The sequence below is a fragment of the Cucurbita moschata genome, unplaced genomic scaffold, assembly GCF_002738365.1.
Source record: "Cucurbita moschata cultivar Rifu unplaced genomic scaffold, Cmos_1.0 Cmo_Scf00004, whole genome shotgun sequence".
Taxonomy (NCBI): Eukaryota; Viridiplantae; Streptophyta; class Magnoliopsida; order Cucurbitales; family Cucurbitaceae; genus Cucurbita; species Cucurbita moschata.
In genome coordinates, this window is record NW_019268520.1 from 2,306,748 (window position 1) to 2,325,453 (window position 18,706).

Genomic DNA, 18,706 nt, shown 5'->3' on the forward strand with positions numbered 1-18,706 from the left:
ATAATTTTTTTTCTTTATTGGATTTGGGCCGAGGCTATTGGGTATGGGCCGGAAGCAAGTGGCTGAAGCGCGTGTACGAGTTGAGGCGAAAATGGGCCAGGTCTGTGCGTTACTCTAATGGGTCGAGGGTGTGTGACAGCCTGCTGGACTGTGAACGCAAGCAGGCCTGCATTCCCGAGCCTGCCTAGCTTCGGATAAGTGCGTGCAGTTCGGGTATGCTGTCTACCGAGGCTCCAGTTCGGATTTTGGTTCGGAATCTGAGGCTGAGGTCTGGATTTTGGTTCATAATTGAGTCGGTTCATGATTTCTCTATATTTAGATTTAGTTAAATATTATTACGTGGTATGGTAACATGCATAGAGGCTAAATATTTAGATTTAGTTAAATGTTGAGATAAGTCCTGCATCGACTAATTTAGGGAATGATGATGGGCTTATAAACAAAGAATACTCTATCAGTTGGTTTGAGGCCGGTTGGGAAACCCCAGAGCAAAACTATGAGAGTTTACGTTGAAAGTGAACAGTGGTACGACAGTAGAATGGATTAAATTAAAGTGAAAATGATGGTGTGAGTGAGGGGAGTGGGTAGAAAAAGAGGAGCAGGCTCGTGGAGTGCACTCAGCGCCACCATCACCGCTATCACAGAAAGGCAAAGGAAAAGGCAAAAAGGCCCAAACACAAAATGATGGAAAGCTACGAGACAAAATCAAATAATTAAATAATATCAAATTTCAAAACCCACTCTTTTGGTTTTTCACTCACGGGTTCACCTACTGTCTCCACACCACTTTCCCCGGTCTCTCTCTCTCTCTCTCTCTGTCTCTACAACACAGCTTTCTAGGGCTTCTCTGCAATGAAGGCATTGGTGGTGGTCCTGTTGGCCGTTTGGTTTCCTGTTCATGGCGGCGCCGCGGCGGTGAAGGTGGGGAATGTTTCCAAGGTGGAAGATGCGGTGAACTTCAGGATTTATTATGGACAGTCGTTTAAAGTTATTAAGAACGCCATTGATGGCAACAGCTACCTTCTCATTCAGGTTCTTCTTCTTCTTCTTCTTCTTCTTCTTCTTCTCCTCCTTCTTCCTTACATTCTCCATTTTCTAATGAATTTAAAAATTAAAAACAAATGCAGAATAATTCTAAGATGGCTGGAAGAACAAAGTACTGCACTTCAAGGATCAAATCTTACGTCATTCCTTTGAATAATTACTCCATTGATACCCATCTCTTCCCAGGTACCTACCCTTTTCTTTTCTTATCTATCTCCCAAATCCAACGTCTACACTTGATCTAACTTTCCCTTAATTTCTTCTTCTCTTCATGTCTTCCTCCCAGTTTCCTTTTTCGAGGTATGTATTTTCATCCATCATTTTTAACTTTTACCATCAATTTAATTTATGCATTAAATTGCTAACTTAGTTCTTCTAAAATTAAATTAACTTTTGATTCCGATTAAATTTATTCTTAATTTTTATAAATAATTACATGTATATTATTTAATTTTATAATTATTTTTATTAATTATTCTTCGTCACTTTTTAAAATATATACTGTGCTACACATTTTAATTCAATATTTAAAAATAAATAAATCGAAATTTAAAACTAAAGTTTTATTTTAGATCAATTTTACTAAAAAATTAGGGTTGGTTAGAGCAGCTTCTAGGGCTAGTAGGAAACTTGAAGGCCATAACGTCGGAGAGGGTGACGTCAGAATGCGTATTGAAGCAATATGAAAAAGGGGAAATTCAGATTATAAATAAAACGGAAACCCAACAGCTGGCACAGTTTGCAGCTCACTTTATTGCTGACGTGGACCAACCACAGTCCTGCAATTTCGCCACCTTTCTTCCTTCCTCCGAGGATACGCCTTTGCAAGTAAAGCCTTTTTTTTTTTATTTCTCTTCTAATTAATTTAATTTTTTATTTATTAAAAATTATTTTATACGATTTTAAAATCATCGGAATAAAAAGTAGTTTCACTTTTGATTTTTTTATTTATTTTTTTTTTTTTTACCATTTTCTATTGATCGGTACTTTTAGAGAGCAGAGTGGATAAAGTTCTTGGGAGTTTTTGCAAACCTTGAAGCAAGAGCCACTCAAATTTACTCTGCGGTAAGTCAATTTTTTACTATGGGTTAAAATGGATTGACATTTTAACTTCCAAAAGATTAAAATAATATATACTTTTTTAAATAATACAATGAATTTTCAAATAAAAACTTACCCAAAGTTCTGAAATGATACAACTTCACATAAAATTTAATTTTTTTTACCTTATGAAATTAACTTTTTAATTTTTGGGTAAATATAAATATTTGCAGATGAAGGAAAATTACATGTGCCTGAAGAACATAGCAACCACCAGAAAGACTTTCAAACCCATTGTTGCTTGGATGGGTTACTCTGATGTTACAATCCCCACACTATTTATTTATTTATTTATTTATTTATTTATCCTCTTCTTATTATTATTATCAATTATTAATTGTATTACTTTTTTTTGTTTTTAATTTAAAATTTTCAACAGGGCATGTGGTCTTTCACAAAGGATGCTTACAAGCTTAAGGTAACTTTCATTCGTTTCGATTTAGTCCCTTATGTTTGGTTCATGATAAGCTTATATTGTCAATAAGGGACTGAACTGAAAAATGTAAAATCACGAGAATCTAAATTAAAAAAAAAAAAAAAAACACCCGAAGAGACTAAAATATATGTTTAGCCTATGATATGCGAAGTTGAGAAGTAAACTAACACACGGTGATGGGATTGGAAAAGTACATAGAAGATGCAGGAGGAGAGAATGTGGATGACTCCATCAACAAAATCACGTACAACGTCTCAAATCCTGACGACTTAGATGCCTTTCATGGCATTCTATGCGTAAGTATTGTTTATAAGCTTGATTAAAATAAAAATAAAAATATGAAAAAGTTATTAAATCCCTTACTGTTATTTTTGGTATTGTATTATTTTTCTAGATAGACGGTAGAGGTGATCATCGATGAAACGTTTACATTAGACCCAACAGTGTACAACATGTCCACGTTTCTCGAATTGATCGACATTCAAGACCAATCGTGCCTCTCGTTTCTTTCGACTCAGAGCATTTGGCGATTCGATAAACGATTTTTGGACTCCACTATGCTCGGTAACCCTAAAATCTAGAAAAAGTTTAAAATTTTGAATTTATATATAAATAATTTATGGTTGGATGATTAGATTGGTTGGACGGAGGAATGTCACAGCCCCAGTTGGTATTGGCAGACGTCATACACATTTTGTTCTCTATGCCCAATTACACTACCACATATTTTAGGAACTTGGCTAAGGTATTTTTTTTCTTTATTCTTTATTCTTTATTATTAATTACTTTCTTAAAATTTTTAATTAAAAAAAAATCTAATTTAGTATATTATATATATTTTATGAAAATTACAAAATAAATAAATAAATAAATGAATGTGGATGCAGGAGGGAGTTACACGCATTAGTTCAGAAATGTGTGAGAGGGAGAGTTCGTCTGCATTGGAGCCCACCATCATCGCGTGTGAATGATTTTACCCTCTCTTTTCATTTCTTAATTTTCACCTTCCATTTCCATCTCATATTTAGCATAATATTTTTAGATGTAACCCTTTTTTTTTTATATAATGAAAAGTTGAAGAATACTGTATTTTTATTCCGCAATCGATGTTACTAATGTTATTTTAGCCCACAATTACTAAAAAATAATATTTCTTCAACATCATCAAAAGTTTACGTTCAAAGATCATCTCTAACTCTTAAAATAAGAGCACTGCTATCTCAATTAATTAGAACACTAAAAACAAAATTAAAGACTTAAGTTTAAAATGGTAAATTGCATAGGAAAAATACAATTAAGGAAATGAGGTTGATCTAGGATATAGATTATAGTCTATAGGAATGAATGAAAATCGGATTTTACTTTCTTTTTCGAAACATCTAAGGCTTTTGACTTCTTAACTTTTTTTAATAAAAAATATTCTGTCTCATTCTTGTCTGAAATAATTTTTGTCTTACCCTTTTAAATTTTATTTGGTATATAATAGAAATTAAAATTGTAAATTTAAAAGTTTAGGATTAAATTTATGAAAAAAAAAAGAAGAAGATAAATATCAATTTATATAAAAAGTTTTATTTTTTGTGATCGGCTGTAAATTGGGCGTCTCTAATTTTTCATATAAATAGTGCTCTTCTTTACATAATTATCACACCCGCAATTAATTCACATCTTCTATTTTCTCTCTGTTTTTTTTTTTTTTTTAATTTCTCCACCAATGGCTAACTGGATCTCCGATGTTGCAGAGGAAGTTTCCGCCGCCGTTCCTCACATGTCGTCCTCGAACGCCGTCGTCTCCATAGAAGAGGAAGAAGTTGTGCCGTCTGGTTCCGATGTTCCGTCTCCTCAAGAGAGGAACATGTCGTCGCAAAACCTCCGGCGATACGACTCCTTGTATTTAGAGTCTCGTAAACTCCGTGGTCGTGATCACTCCGATGACGATGTCAGTCTCTTCTTTTCTCTGCTGTTTTCTTCCTTTTCAGTTCCATATATTAATAATAATTTAAAATCAAATTGGCAGAAGAAGAAATGGAGTGTGATATTACAACTAGCATTCCAGAGCATCGGAGTAGTGTACGGAGACATCGGAACCTCGCCGCTCTACGTGTACGCCGGCATCTTTCCGGAGGGAATCAAGCACGAGGACGACGTTTTAGGAGCGATGTCTTTGATCTTCTACACCTTAACTCTCCTTCCAGTCATCAAATACGTGTTCATCGTCCTCAGGGCCAACGACAACGGCGATGGTAAAAGCCTCATTCGATTCTTCTGTGATTCGGAATCGGAATCGGATTTTGATTTTGATTTTGATTTTTCAGGCGGAACCTTCGCACTGTACTCTCTGATTTGCCGGTACGCGAAAGTAGGGCTGATTCCAAACGCAGAGATGGAGGATGGAGAGGTGTCCAATTATCAATTGAATTTGCCGAATCGGAGACAGAAGAGAGCTTCGAGGATTCAGTCGGCGCTGGAGAACAGCCATTTTGCGAAGGTCTCTCTTCTCTTTGCGACGATGCTCGGAACCGCCATGGTTATCGGCGACGGCGTCCTCACCCCTTGTATCTCAGGTCTCCCTTTCCCCTTTTTTTCCCTTCTGAATTACAAATTAATTGCAATATTATTTTTAACATTTTATAAATTAAATAGATTACTTTTTAATTTTTTTTACTTCAGTTTTATCTGCCAACTGTGGCGGGATCAGGGAGGCAATCCCTACAACGACAGAAGGTAATTTCTACCTGTGTTATTAAGAGGATATTTTGCCGTGATAATTAGTTAGAATATATATCAGATATTTAGGGAGTTGTTAGTATAGATTTTATTAACCGTATATTTTATTTATTTACCAAATTTAGTTAGATATATATTTTTTCTATTTTTAGGTATTAGTTGATAGTTTGTATCCTATTTAAACGTGGTAAACCTGAATGAAGATCATACTTTCGATCCCAATTCTATTTCTATTTCTCATTCTTAACATGTGTACATTCTACTTGGCCACTTGGACCAATCCAACTCAAACTATAAAGATTGAGTTGAGTTGGATTAACATTTCTGTAGGGTTGAATTCATTTTTTTGAACTAAATTGATAGTTTAAATATATTTGAATTCATAGATAGTTTAAATATATTTAAAATTTTTGTTATTAGAGTAAGATAAATAATTTTAAATTTTATTGTATTTATTATCTATTTATAATAACAATATTATTATCATAATTTATATATATATTTTATTTTTTTAATAGTTATGATTCCATGTTTCTTAAGGTCATACTTAAATTAAAATATTTTTAAAGTGTTTTTTTATTTTTGTTATATATAATTTTGTTTATTTAATTTCATAATTTATTTTTATATTTTATTTACACTGAGCTCGTTCAAGGCATCCCTGCCATTATCAAGCATATCCCTGCTTTGCAGTCCATGCTCGTCTTTGTCACCATTAAATCGCTTCCTGTTAGCAAGGTTCATTTCTTTACATATAGATATTGAGATATATGTTATGACAATGTTTGGGGTTTTATGTATGTATGTATATATGTATGTTGTTAACTAGGTTCTAGCCGACGAACGTTTCGTCTTTCGACGAGTAGAGGTGAAGGAGATTGACGTGTTTCGTTGTGTAATTCGATATGGATACACGATGTACACACCGAACATGAACTGTTCGAGAAGATTTTACTCGAAAGATTGGAAGAATTCGAAAGTGATCAACGAGCATTGTGTAGAGATGATGAAGATGAAGAGTATGAGAATGGATTTGGATGGGTTGCAGAAGCATGGAGTTGTTCATTTGATTGGAGAAACTGAGCTTAGGATAGGATTTTGATAAATTATGCATACAGCTTCTTGAAGAAGAATTTGAGACAAACTGATCGATTCTTTGAAATTTCTCACAAACATATACTCAAAGTGGGAAGAAATTGTTCAACTATTAAAGTTGAATTACGAGAAGGAACAAGGAGAAAAACACACGTGATGACTCAAGGATTCATGAACGGTGGTCCGACAAATCATTGAATATTCAAATAATTGGATTGAATTTAAAAATGTCTCAACCCACGTCCCTATTAGATGCAACACATTTAGCTTTTAGTAACCGTTATTTTCTAGAAATGTCAATAATTATCAAACACTGATAGTTTTATTTCAATAATGATTAACGAAATAATAATTAGAATTCAAAACACTAACTTAAAGTAAATAAGACCGGTAATGAATGAGACAAATATAATCATTGGGTTCAGGCAAAAAAAGATTATTTTTATGAGCGATTAATTAAAACATTGAAGAACAGAAGAGCTTTATCTTCTATACATGTATTTGCTTCATAAACAAACATCAAATTATGATGAAGTTGTCTAAAGTTCATAGGTCATTCCGACTTTGAGCATACGTTTGTGAGGAATTTCAAAGACTTGATCAGTTTCCCTCAAATTTCTCTTTAAGAAGGTGTATGCATAGTTTATCATAATCCTATCTCCAAACCCAGCACCCGGTTTAGCAACCACCTCTGTTTCCCCAATGAAATGAACAACTCCTTGCTTCCATGCTTTTGCAACGCCTCCAAATCCATTCCCATCCTCTTCATCTTCTTCAACTCTCCCATCGTCGTTACACAATGCCCGTCGATCACCTTCGAACTCTTCCAATCTTTCAAGTAAAATCTTCTCGAATAGTTCATGTTCGGCACGCACTTCCGTGTATCCGTATCGAACTACACAACGAAACACGTCGATCTCCTTTGCCTTTACTCGTCGGAAGAGGAAACGTTCGTCGGCTGGAACCTAGTTAACAACATACATAAAACCTCAAACATTGTCATTTATATCTATATCTATATCTAATATCAACTCCGAACCTTGCTGACAGGAAGCGATTTAATGGTGACAAAGACGAGCACAGACTGTAAAGCGGGCACGTGCTCGACGTAATGCTTGATGATGGGAGGGATGCCTTGAACGAGCTCAGTGTAGAAAAATGCCATGCCAGGAAGTCTTCTAAAGCTGGTGGTACTCACCATTTCATTGAACATTTCTGGAGAGATTTTGTGGTTGAGCTCATAAAAGTACTTCTTTCTAAACACACTATTCCACACATACATTATTGTCATCAAAACTGCTGCAAAAGCCAGAGGGAGATACCCTCCTTGGTCGAACTTGTAAAGAACTGAACTTAGATACACCAATTCCACGCTCCCAATTATGACAACGTAAGTGATTACCAACAGGATGTGAGTTTTCCATATCATTACCATTATCAATACTAGGAAGGAGGACGTGAGTGTCATCACAAACACCACTGCTATTCCTGTTTGGAGCAAAATTCTTTATTTAGTCAGTGCTGGTCGAGTTAAGTTGAGTTGGGTTGGTTTGAGCGAGTAAGTTACCGTATGCATTGCCGATATTTGTAGTGTTCTTGAAAACCAAAGTAATACAAACGCAAGCCAACATGAGAAGGTAATTGATCTCAGGAACATAAACTTGGCCTTCATGCTTAGCAGAAGTATGAACCACTTTAACTCTTGGGAAGCATCCAAGTGAAAGTGACTGCTGAATTATAGAAAAAGTTCCTGAGATCATGGCTTGGCTTGCTATGATTGATGCTAAAACTGCCACCACAAACATTGGCCAATACAAACTTCCTGCCAATCATACACATAGGATGATATAGTTGAGTTAATTATTGGGATGAAATCATATGAATTTTGTGAATGTTTATACCAGGAGTGGACTTGTAGAATGTGTGTGAAACTAGATCACTATGCTTGCGAAGAAACGAGGATTGGCCTGCATAAGCGCATATTAGAGCTGGGTAGGTCACTAGGGACATGCTCAGCTGGATTGATCGGACGCTGAAATGGCCGACGTCGGCGAACAATGCTTCCGTCCCTGTATTCGTCGTGTTGTTATAAAGATTGTGTGGTCTCTTCTTCATGAAAAAGGGTAAGGGTAAAGAATATAAGAAGATTTAAGAACCTGTAATGCAAAGAACAACGCCGCCGAGAGAAATCCAAGCGTTCTTTTTGTTCCTTTGGAAATAATAAATAATGTAGGCTGGATTTAAGGCCTTGATCACAGTGGGGTCGTATTTGAAGAAGTTGTAAACACCAATTGTAGCGATGAAAGCAAACCAAATGAAGATGATTGGGGCAAAAGTGTAACCGACTTTGTCGGTTCCTAATCTTTGAACCATGAACAGAAACACCAAGATGACTACTGATGCCCAAACAATCCTTCCTGCAATATTATTTTTGGTATATGACTTTAAATAGTTTTGTCCAGTTGAAAAATAACCATTATACAATTTGTAAGAGGATGAAAAATTAAGGCTCGGAAATTATGAAATACCAAATTTATCTTTTGAAAAAATAAGAAATAAAAAACTAATTTGTTGTAAAATCAGACATAATTGGTATAAATAATGAATTGTATTAAAATGAAAGGGAATCTTTTTCGTTTTACACTTTTCTAAAAAATATTTTAAATAAAATTATGGAATACGTGTCACTGTTTTAATTATTTCTATTTAAAAAAAACATTAATTTTATACAATTGAATTATTTTGATTTATAGTTTATAAAATAAATAAATAAAATGTCCCTCTTTTCCAATATTAATTTTGTGGTTTATAATTCCGTTGGAAATTGAAAAATAATTTCCCTAATAAATAGTTGGAGTAATTATAAAAAGATAACAGTAAGTAAATAAATAAATAAATAAATAAAGGGTGTGAATTTACCTTCTGTCATGGCAGAGGTTGCCTCCGTGATCCCTCCCACAGCAGATAAAACTGAAGTAAAAAACAATTAAAAATTAATCTATTTAATTCATAAAATGCTAAAAATAATATTGCAATTAATTTGTAATTTAGAGGGAAAAAAAAGGGGGGAAAGGGGGACCTGAGATACAAGGGGTGAGGACGCCGTCGCCAATAACCATGGCGGTTCCGAGCATCGTCGCAAAGAGAAGAGAGACCTTCGCAAAATGGCTGTTCTCCAGCGCCGACTGAATCCTCGAAGCTCTCTTCTGTCTCCGATTCGGCAAATTCAATTGGTAATTGGACACCTCTCCATCCTCCATCTCGGCGTTTGGAATCAGCCCTACTTTCGCGTACCGGCAAATCAGAGAGTACAATGCGAAGGTTCCGCCTGGAAAGTCAAAATCGAAATCAAAATCAAAATCCGATTCCGATTCCGAATCACAGAAGAATCGAATGAGGCTTTTACCATCGCCGTTGTCGTTGGCTCTGAGGACGATGAACACGTATTTGATGACTGGAAGGAGAGTTAAGGTGTAGAAGATCAAAGACATCGCTCCTAAAACGTCGTCCTCGTGCTTGATTCCCTCCGGAAAGATGCCGGCGTACACGTAGAGCGGCGAGGTTCCGATGTCTCCGTACACTACTCCGATGCTCTGGAATGCTAGTTGTAATATCACACTCCATTTCTTCTTCTGGCAGTTTGATTTTAAATTATTATTAATATATGGAACTGAAAAAGAAGAAAAGAGGAGAGAAAAGAAGAGACCGACGTCGTCCTCGGAGTGATCGCGACCATGGAGTTTACGAGACTCTAAATACAAGGAGTCGTGTCGCCGGAGATTCTGCCACGACATTTTCCTCTCTTGAGGAGTGGGAACATCGGAACCAGAGGGCGCAACTTGTTCCTCTTCTATGGGGACGACGGCGGAAACTTCCTCTGCACCACCGGAGATCCGGTCAGCCATTGGTGGAGAAATTAAAAAAGCAGAGAGAAAATGGAAGATGGGAATTAATTGCGGGTGTGATGATTATGTAAAGAAGAACAGTATTTATATGAAAAATTAGGGAAGCTGATTACAAAAAATAAAACTGACCCTCCCCTCTCTGGCATTCATTAAAACAGCCCAATATATTCTGTTCAATTTAATCCTTAAACTTAAACTTATTATTTTATTTTTTTACTTACTTAAATTAAATATTATAAACTTAAAATTATTTTTTTTGGGATGGGGCAATTCTCTTGGTTTGTTAAACAAAGTAACAAAATAAAAATAAAAAACAAATTATGAAAAGAACCAACCAATTTAACCACAAATTAACAAAATATAGAAGGAAACACAGAAATGTTTCTATAATAACGTATAAATTAAAATCAATTTATGATATATGAAGATGACAAATATGTTACTATAATAACAGTAATTAAATAAATTAAAATAAACAATTTTATTTTCAAATCTGCATAACTTTAGAATATATATATTACTTTTTTACTGTAAGAAATAATGTAAATTACAGAGCAATTTGAGAATTAAACAATTAATAGAAGTTTTTATTAAATTTTAGTAGTGTTTCATCTCTTTTATCATCGTTTATTTTTCATAATTGGGTGATGATTTTTCTTGTCATATTTGAGGAATTTTTTAAAATGGTTTTGATGGACAAATAGCAATGATTAATTTATAAAACTTAAAAATTTAGATCGATTCAATTATTAAATTTGAAGTTTTAATTGAAAAATTATAACGTTTTTTATGTATAAATTGATATTTATTATTTTTTTCTAATTAAATAACAAATTGTTAAATTTTTAAATTTTTTTAAAATGTACCATTTCTATGGTGTATCTATTATATACACAATAGAAAGTAAGTTTAAAAATTACATTAAACATAAAATTTAAATTAACATACAATAAATTAGTTTTACAAAAAAAAAAAAGATAAATATAAATTTAAAATTTTCAGATAAGAATCATAATTATTACCGACAAAATTGACACAGACATACCATATATATGTTCTTAACCCATATATTTTTCATTAAAAAAATACTCAAGAAGTCAAAAGCAGTTGATTTTCGAAAAAGAAAGTCAAATCCGATTTTTTTTTACACGTGGGTAGTCATGTTTGACCAACACTCACGAGCGACCTATGTGGGGTTGTCACGGAAAGGAAATGATTGGTCGCTGATTTACCAAATAAGTCTTCCAAACGCGTTTTCATTATTATTGTAAAACTGGAATATTTATTCAAATTTGTATTTTCTTATTACATATTTCTTCTGACCTAAATTACCATTTTAATATTAAACCTTTAATTTTGAGTTCGACTTATCTCACATAACCATCATAAACTTTTTATGATGATAAAGAAATGCGTTTTCAACAATTACCGCTAAAATAACATTGCTAACGACACATTCGAACTAGTTGACAAAGCGATTGTACGAGTAATTGCTCTTATTTTAAAAGATAGAGATGATCTTTAACGATGCCTTTCAATGATGCTGGAGAAACGTCGTTTTTCAACAATTGGTAGCTAAAATAACATTACTAACGACACATTTATATATACACTATTTAGATCAATCTTGTCTTAATTTTTATTAGAAAATTTATTTTTGAGCATTTCTTTAGAGTATAATCTATACTCTCCATTAACAACTTCATTTCCTTAATTTGTATTTTTCTTTTTTTATATTTCTTGTGGACCAATTTATTACCAAATAAATCTTTAAATTGGTAAAACTCGAATATTTATTTAAATTTGTATTAGAAAATTTATTTTTGTACCTTCTTTTTTGAGTATAGTCAATACTCCATTTAGATCAACCATGTCATTTCCTTGATTTATATATTTCTTGTGACCCAACTTACCATTTTAAGCTTAAACCTTTAATTTATATAGAGTTCCAATTAATTGAGATAGCGACTAAAGGAGTAAGTGTTCTTATTTTAAAAGATAGAGATGACTTTTAACCGTAAACTTTTGACGATGCTGAAGAAACGTCATTTTTTTAGCAATGGTTGGCTAAAATAACATTAGTAACGTTACATTAATATATATATATATATAAAAGGATTATGGAAGAAAAATACACTATTCTTCGACTTTTCATTATACAAAAAAAAAAAAAAAAAAAAAAAAAAAAAAAAAAAAAAAAAAAAAAAAAAAAAAGTGTATGATANCTGCCAATACGAACGGGGGCTGTGACATTGCTCCGTCCAACCAATCTAATCATCGAACCATAAATTATTTATATATAAATTCAAAAATTTAAACCTTTTCTACATTTTAGGGTTACTGAGAGTAGTGGAGTCTAGAAATCGTTTATCGAATCGCCAGATGCTCTGAGTCGAAAGAAACGAGAGGCAAGATTAGTCTTGAATGTTGATCAATTCGAGAAATGTGGACATGTTGTACACTGTTGGGTCTAATGTAAACGATTCATCGATGATCACCTCTACCGTCAGGATGTGAGACGTTGTACGTGATTTTGTTGATGGAGTCATCCACATTCTCTCCTCCCGCATCTTCTATGTACTTTTCCAATCCCATCACCGTGGGTTAGTTTACTTCTCAACTTTACATATCATAGACTAAACATATATTTTAGTCTCTTCGGGTATTTTTTTCTTTTTTTTTTCAATTTAGATTCTCGTGATTTTACATTTTTCAGTTCAATCCCTTACTGACAATATAAGCTTATGATGAACCAAACATAAGGGACTAAATCGAAACGAATGAAAGTTACCTTAAGCTTGTAAGCATCCTTTGTGAAAGACCACATGCCCTGTTGAAAATTTTAAATTAAAATATATATATATATATATATATATATATATATATATATATAAATAATAATAATAATAAATAGTGTGGGGATTGTAACATCAGAGTAACCCATCCAAGCAACAATAGGTTTGAAAGTCTTTCTGGTGGTTGCTATGTTCTTCAGGCACATGTAATTTTCCTTCATCTGCAACAACAGTGTTGGATACAGTGATTGGTTACCATTCCCGGATGTAGAAGAATTTCGAGTCTCTTCTTCGAACCAACCACCTAAATTTTTGTGTGTCTTTATTTAATTTCTGTTTCTGGGTGTGTGAATACGATCCATTTTATTTTCACTTCTGCTCCGACGATCATTGTTGTTGTGGCATTTATGGACATATTGGAAGTATGGCTTTTTCCTAATTGGTGTTAATTTATTGTGCAATGTAGGCTGTCTGGGCGGGACAAGTCAACTGCGCGTTGTGATCCGCCATTGCCGAGATTAATAGGCAACATAATCTCACAATGCATAGCATCAGAGACCACGTGGGAGAAGAGGGAGAAGGAGGTATGGGACATAGTGGGAGGCATAAAGAGAAACTTAAAGGAGTTCTGTGAGAAGTTCCCAAGAGATTAGAGGGATGAAGGATGGGGTTGGCTGCAAAACAATCAATGGAGAGACTGAAAAATAAAGGGATGTGGCAGTGATTTCATGTAGTAGCCGGTGTAGATTTTCATTTTACGAGGTAGATTTTGGATGGGGGAACCCATATGGGTCACTGTCCCTGAGTTGCTTGCCAAGGATTCAATTATATTCATTGATACAAAAGATGGGATCGAAGCGATAGTGTGCTTGGAGGAGAAGACAATGGAGGCGTTTCAACAAAATCAACAGTTTTTCTCATTTTGTGAACTCAAAACCTAGCAGCTAAAGGCAATGTCTTTGGCAATGGTGTATTTGGTAAGTCATAATAATAACTCTCATCGTCATTGTAAACCCACGTGGTTGGTTTTTAAGAAAAAGAAGTGAATCCTTACTGTTCTTAACATAGTGATGTGAGTATCGGGTATCGTAGAATTTTATCTGGAATATATGAACTTTATGCCAAGAACCTCTCTTGAACTCAATTATAAAACCATTTAGGTGGGTTCATGTACAACATTAATATAGTTATGCCTAAATAAAAATTTGTTTGGTAGGAACTTTGTAGGAGAGAATTTATAGGTTGAGTGTGTGAGATACACTTGCAAACACTTTGATTAGAGTAATTAACTACCACTTGTGATGTAAGAGAATTTCTTCACTTGGAACCGTTGTTTTCCAGTGTTCATGAATAGAAAAGGACGGTAATTTGCAAAACGTAAGCATTCATATAAGCTAACCCCAAGAACACATATCCGATAGGAACATAAGCTACAACCCATCACTTCCAGAAGAAGCAAAATACAGACAAGTGTTGGTATAAGCTAAGACATCACTTCCATAAAAAGCAAAATACAGAGAAGTGTTAGAATAAGCATGACATCACGTTATGCAACATTTATTTCATTCTTTTTCGTAGCATGCACTTGTACCAACTTTTTTTTCCCTTTATTTTAATCTCATTTTTAAATTAAATGTCAGCTAACTCGATATTAAAAAATTATGATAATCCTAAAAAAACTTAATCTAATTATGGGTTTGTTTTAAATTTATTTGGATTTAGTAGAGTGAACTGGATTTAAAAATGTCTCATCCCACTCCCTGAGCACCCCTCTTAGAGCCAACACATTTGGCATTTTAGTAACTGTTATTTACTAGAAATCTCAATAATAATCAAACACTCTTTCAATAATAATTAAGGAAATAAAAAACTTGAAGTAAATAAGAAGGGAAAGCAACGAGACAAATATAATCATTGGGCTCAGTTTTGTGTTACCCTAAGGCTAAAAATGATTGTTTTTATCTGTCATTAATTAAAACATTGAAGAACATAGAGAGCGTCTCTTCTATACATATAGCTGCCCTTAGACAAAAACATCAAATTATGATGTTGTCGTCTAAAGTTCATAAGTCATTCCCACTTTGAGCATACGTTTGTGAGGAATTTCAAAGACTTGATCGGTTTGCCTCAAATTTCTCTTCAAGAAGTTATATGCATAGTTTATCATAATCCTATCTCCAAACCCAGCACCCGGTTTAGCAACCACCTCTGTTTCCCCGATGAAATGAACAACTCCTTGCTTCCATGCTTCTGCAGCGCCTCCAAATCCATTCCCATCCTCTTCATCTTCTTCAACTCTCCCATCACTGATACACAATGCCCGTCGATCACTTTCGAACTTTTCCAATCTTTCGAGTAAAATTTTTTCGAACAGTTCATGTTCTGCACGCACTTCTGTGTATCCATATCGAACTACACAGCGAAACACGTCGATCTCCTTTGCCTCTACTCGTCGGAAGAGGAAACGTTCGTCGGCTGGAACCTGGTTAACAACATACATAAAACCTCAAACATTGTCATATATAGCATATATCTATATCTATATCTATTATATCTAATATCAACTCCGAACCTTGCTGATAGGAAGCGATTTAATGGTGACAAAGACGAGCACAGACTGCAAAGCGGGCACGTGCTCGACGTAATGCTTGATGATGGGAGGGATGCCTTGAACGAGCTCAGTGTAGAAAAATGCCATGCCAGGAAGTCTTCTAAAGCTAGTGGTACTCACCATTTCATTGAACATTTCTGGAGAGATTTTGTGGTTGAGCTCATAAAAGTACTTTTTTCTAAACACACTATTCCACACATACATTATTGCCATCATAACAGCTGCAAAAGCTAGAGGGAGATACCCTCCTTGGTCGAACTTGTAAAGAACTGAACTCAGATACACCAATTCCACGCTCCCAATTATGACAACGTAAGTGATTACCAACAGGATGTGAGTTTTCCATATCATTACCATTATCAATACTAGGAAGGAGGACGTGAGTGTCATCACAAACACCACTGCTATTCCTGTTTAGAGCAAAATTCTTTATTTAGTCAGTGCTGGTCGAGTTGAGTTGAGTTAGTTTGAACGAGTAAGTTACCGTATGCATTGCCAATATTTGTAGTGTTCTTGAAGACCAAAGTAACACAAACACAAGCCAACATGAGAAGGTAATTGATCTCAGGAACATAAACTTGGCCTTCATGCTTAGCAGAAGTATGAACCACTTTAACTCTTGGGAAGCATCCAAGTGAAAGTGACTGCTGAATTATAGAGAAAGTTCCTGAGATCATGGCTTGGCTTGCTATGATTGATGCTAAAACTGCCACCACAAACATTGGCCAATACAAACTTCCTGCCAATCATACACATAGGATGATATAGTTGAGTTAATTATTGGGATGAAATCGTATGAACTTTGTGAATGTTTATACCAGGAGTGGACTTGTAGAATGTGTGTGAAACTAGATCACTATTCTTGCGAAGAAACGAGGATTGGCCTGCATAAACGCAGATCAGAGCTGGGTAGGTCACTAGGGACATGCTCAGCTGGATCGATCGGACGCTGAAATGGCCGACGTCGGCGAACAATGCTTCTGCCCCTGTATTCGTCGTGTAGTTATAAAGATTGTGGGGGTCTGTTGTTGATGAAAAAGGGTAAGAGTAAAGAATATAAGAAGACTTAAGAACCTGTAATACAAAGAACAACACCGCCGAGAGAAATCCAAGCATCCTTTTTGTTCCTTTGGAAATAATAAATAATGTAGGCTGGATTTAAGGCCTTGATGACAGTGGGGTCGTATTTGAAGAAGTTGTAAACACCGATTGCAGCGATGAAAGCAAACCAAATGAAGATGATTGGGGCAAAAGTGTAGCCAACTTTGTCGGTTCCTAATCTTTGAGCCATGAACAAAAACACCAAGATGACTACTGATGTCCAAACAATCCTTCCTGCAATATCATTTTTAGTTTATGACTCAAAATAGTTTTGTCCGGGATGAATCAATTAAGTGGAAATTGAAATAACCGTTATACAATTTTAAGAGGATGAAAAATTAAGCCTAGGGAATTATGAAATACCAAATTTATCTTTTGAAAAAATAAGAAATAAAAAACTAATTTGTTGTAAAATCAGACATAATTGGTATAAATAATGAATTGTATTAAAATGAAAGGGAATCTTTTTCCTTTTACACTTTTCTAAAAAATATTTTAAATAAAATTATGGAATATGTGTCACTCTCTATCTGTTTTAATTATTTCTATTTAAAAAAAAAACATTAATTTTATACAATTGAATTATTTTGATTTACGGTTTATAAAATAAATAGATAAAATATCCCTCTTTTCAAATATTAATTTTGTGGTTTATAAATCCGTTGGAAATTGAAAAATAATTTCCCTAATAAAAAGTTCGGTCTGTGTGATAATTATAAAAAAAATACAGTAAATAAATAAATAAAGGGTGTGAATTTACCTTCTGTCATTGCAGAGGTTGCCTCCGTGATCCCTCCCACAGCAGATAAAACTGAAGTAAAAAACAATTAAAAATTAATCTATTTAATTCATAAAATGTTAAAAATAATATTGCAATTAATTTGTAATTTAGAGGAAAAAAAAAAGGGGGGAAAGGGGGACCTGAGATACAAGGGGTGAGGACGCCGTCGCCAATAACCATGGCGGTTCCGAGCATCGTCGCAAAGAGAAGAGCGACCTTCGCAAAATGGCTGTTCTCCAGCGCCGACTGAATCCTCGAAGCTCTCTTCTGTCTCCGATTCGGCAAATTCAATTGGTAATTTGACACCTCTCCATCCTCCATCTCTGCGTTTGGAATCAGCCCTACTTTCGCGTACCGGCAAATCAGAGAGTACAGTGCGAAGGTTCCGCCTGGAAAATCAAAATCAAAATCAAAATCAAAATCAAAATCCGATTCCGATTCCGAATCACAGAAGAATCGAATGAGGCTTTTACCATCGCCGTTGTCGTTGGCTCTGAGGACGATGAACACGTATTTGATGACTGGAATGAGAGTTAAGGTGTAGAAGATCAAAGACATCGCTCCTAAAACGTCGTCCTCGTGCTTGATTCCCTCCGGAAAGATGCCGGCGTACACGTAGAGCGGCGAGGTTCCGATGTCTCCGTACACTACTCCGATGCTCTGGAATGCTAGTTGTAATATCACACTCCATTTCTTCTTCTGCCAGTTTGATTTTAAATTATTATTAATATATAGAACTGAAAAAGAAGAAAAGAGGAGAGTAAAGAAGAGACCGACGTCGTCCTCGGAGTGATCGCGACCATGGAGTTTACGAGACTCTAAATACAAGGAGTCGTGTCGCCGGAGATTCTGCCACGACATTTTCCTCTCTTGAGGAGTGGGAACATCGGAACCAGACGGCGCAATTTCTTCCTCTTCTATGGCGACGACGGCGGAAACTTCGTGTGCACCACCGGAGATCCGGTCAGCCATTGGTGGAGAAATTTAAAAAGCAGAGAGAAAATAGAAGATGTGAATTAATTGCGGGTGTGATAATTATGTAAAGAAGAACAGTATTTATATGAAAAATTACAGGCGCCCAATTCATAGCTGATTAGGAAAATAAAACTG

At 34.8% G+C, this 18,706-nt stretch overlaps 4 protein-coding genes and 1 long non-coding RNA gene across 5 annotated transcripts; 2 read left to right on the forward strand and 3 right to left on the reverse strand.

Annotated features, from left to right (window-relative positions):
- Nucleotides 1-760: 760 nt before the first annotated feature.
- LOC111442235 lies at nucleotides 761-3,680 on the forward strand. Its single transcript, XM_023079544.1, has 11 exons — nucleotides 761-1,032; nucleotides 1,128-1,230; nucleotides 1,331-1,344; nucleotides 1,654-1,872; nucleotides 2,038-2,109; nucleotides 2,319-2,405; nucleotides 2,525-2,563; nucleotides 2,773-2,877; nucleotides 2,980-3,145; nucleotides 3,217-3,326; nucleotides 3,469-3,680. Exons 1-11 carry the CDS (start codon nucleotides 853-855, stop codon nucleotides 3,550-3,552), a joined length of 1,179 nt encoding a protein of 392 aa, XP_022935312.1. The 5' UTR covers nucleotides 761-852; the 3' UTR covers nucleotides 3,553-3,680.
- Nucleotides 3,681-4,262: 582 nt separating this feature from the next.
- LOC111442237 (potassium transporter 1-like) lies at nucleotides 4,263-5,394 on the forward strand. Its single transcript, XM_023079547.1, has 4 exons — nucleotides 4,263-4,520; nucleotides 4,599-4,824; nucleotides 4,897-5,145; nucleotides 5,252-5,394. Exons 1-4 carry the CDS (start codon nucleotides 4,296-4,298, stop codon nucleotides 5,326-5,328), a joined length of 777 nt encoding a protein of 258 aa, XP_022935315.1. The 5' UTR covers nucleotides 4,263-4,295; the 3' UTR covers nucleotides 5,329-5,394.
- Nucleotides 5,395-6,823: 1,429 nt separating this feature from the next.
- LOC111442228 (potassium transporter 5-like) lies at nucleotides 6,824-10,382 on the reverse strand. Its single transcript, XM_023079536.1, has 9 exons — nucleotides 10,114-10,382; nucleotides 9,810-10,035; nucleotides 9,483-9,731; nucleotides 9,323-9,373; nucleotides 8,560-8,820; nucleotides 8,305-8,472; nucleotides 7,971-8,225; nucleotides 7,443-7,891; nucleotides 6,824-7,368 (listed from the first exon to the last, which is right to left on the reverse strand). Exons 1-9 carry the CDS (start codon nucleotides 10,306-10,308, stop codon nucleotides 6,943-6,945), a joined length of 2,280 nt encoding a protein of 759 aa, XP_022935304.1. The 5' UTR covers nucleotides 10,309-10,382; the 3' UTR covers nucleotides 6,824-6,942.
- Nucleotides 10,383-12,812: 2,430 nt separating this feature from the next.
- LOC111442239 lies at nucleotides 12,813-13,325 on the reverse strand. Its single transcript, XR_002710279.1, has 3 exons — nucleotides 13,238-13,325; nucleotides 13,100-13,138; nucleotides 12,813-12,888 (listed from the first exon to the last, which is right to left on the reverse strand). It is a non-coding gene; the product is annotated as an uncharacterized LOC111442239 (long non-coding RNA).
- Nucleotides 13,326-15,009: 1,684 nt separating this feature from the next.
- On the reverse strand, nucleotides 15,010-18,648 carry LOC111442230 (potassium transporter 5-like). Its single transcript, XM_023079538.1, has 9 exons — nucleotides 18,374-18,648; nucleotides 18,070-18,295; nucleotides 17,737-17,985; nucleotides 17,576-17,626; nucleotides 16,789-17,049; nucleotides 16,533-16,700; nucleotides 16,199-16,453; nucleotides 15,676-16,124; nucleotides 15,010-15,585 (listed from the first exon to the last, which is right to left on the reverse strand). The coding sequence occupies exons 1-9, from the start codon at nucleotides 18,566-18,568 to the stop codon at nucleotides 15,160-15,162; spliced, it is 2,280 nt and encodes a 759-aa protein (XP_022935306.1). The 5' UTR covers nucleotides 18,569-18,648; the 3' UTR covers nucleotides 15,010-15,159.
- Between the last annotated feature and the right edge of the window lie 58 nt (nucleotides 18,649-18,706).

Coding starts and splice junctions, on each gene's coding strand:
- LOC111442235 (XM_023079544.1), top strand. CDS start 853: ATGAAGGCATTGGTGGTGGTCCTGTTGGCCGTTTGGTTTCCTGTTCAT. Junction 2,878..2,979: donor CCTTTCATGGCATTCTATGC/GTAAGTATTGTT, acceptor TTTTCTAGATAG/ACGGTAGAGGTGATCATCGA. Junction 3,327..3,468: donor ATTTTAGGAACTTGGCTAAG/GTATTTTTTTTC, acceptor ATGTGGATGCAG/GAGGGAGTTACACGCATTAG.
- LOC111442237 (XM_023079547.1), top strand. CDS start 4,296: ATGGCTAACTGGATCTCCGATGTTGCAGAGGAAGTTTCCGCCGCCGTT. Junction 4,521..4,598: donor GTGATCACTCCGATGACGAT/GTCAGTCTCTTC, acceptor TCAAATTGGCAG/AAGAAGAAATGGAGTGTGAT. Junction 4,825..4,896: donor GGCCAACGACAACGGCGATG/GTAAAAGCCTCA, acceptor TTGATTTTTCAG/GCGGAACCTTCGCACTGTAC.
- LOC111442228 (XM_023079536.1), bottom strand. CDS start 10,308: ATGGCTGACCGGATCTCCGGTGGTGCAGAGGAAGTTTCCGCCGTCGTC. Junction 8,821..9,322: donor AACCTCTGCCATGACAGAAG/GTAAATTCACAC, acceptor ATAATATTGCAG/GAAGGATTGTTTGGGCATCA. Junction 7,369..7,442: donor AATCGCTTCCTGTCAGCAAG/GTTCGGAGTTGA, acceptor GTTGTTAACTAG/GTTCCAGCCGACGAACGTTT.
- LOC111442230 (XM_023079538.1), bottom strand. CDS start 18,568: ATGGCTGACCGGATCTCCGGTGGTGCACACGAAGTTTCCGCCGTCGTC. Junction 17,627..17,736: donor CCTCACCCCTTGTATCTCAG/GTCCCCCTTTCC, acceptor TTTTTACTTCAG/TTTTATCTGCTGTGGGAGGG. Junction 16,454..16,532: donor ATTCTACAAGTCCACTCCTG/GTATAAACATTC, acceptor TATGATTGGCAG/GAAGTTTGTATTGGCCAATG.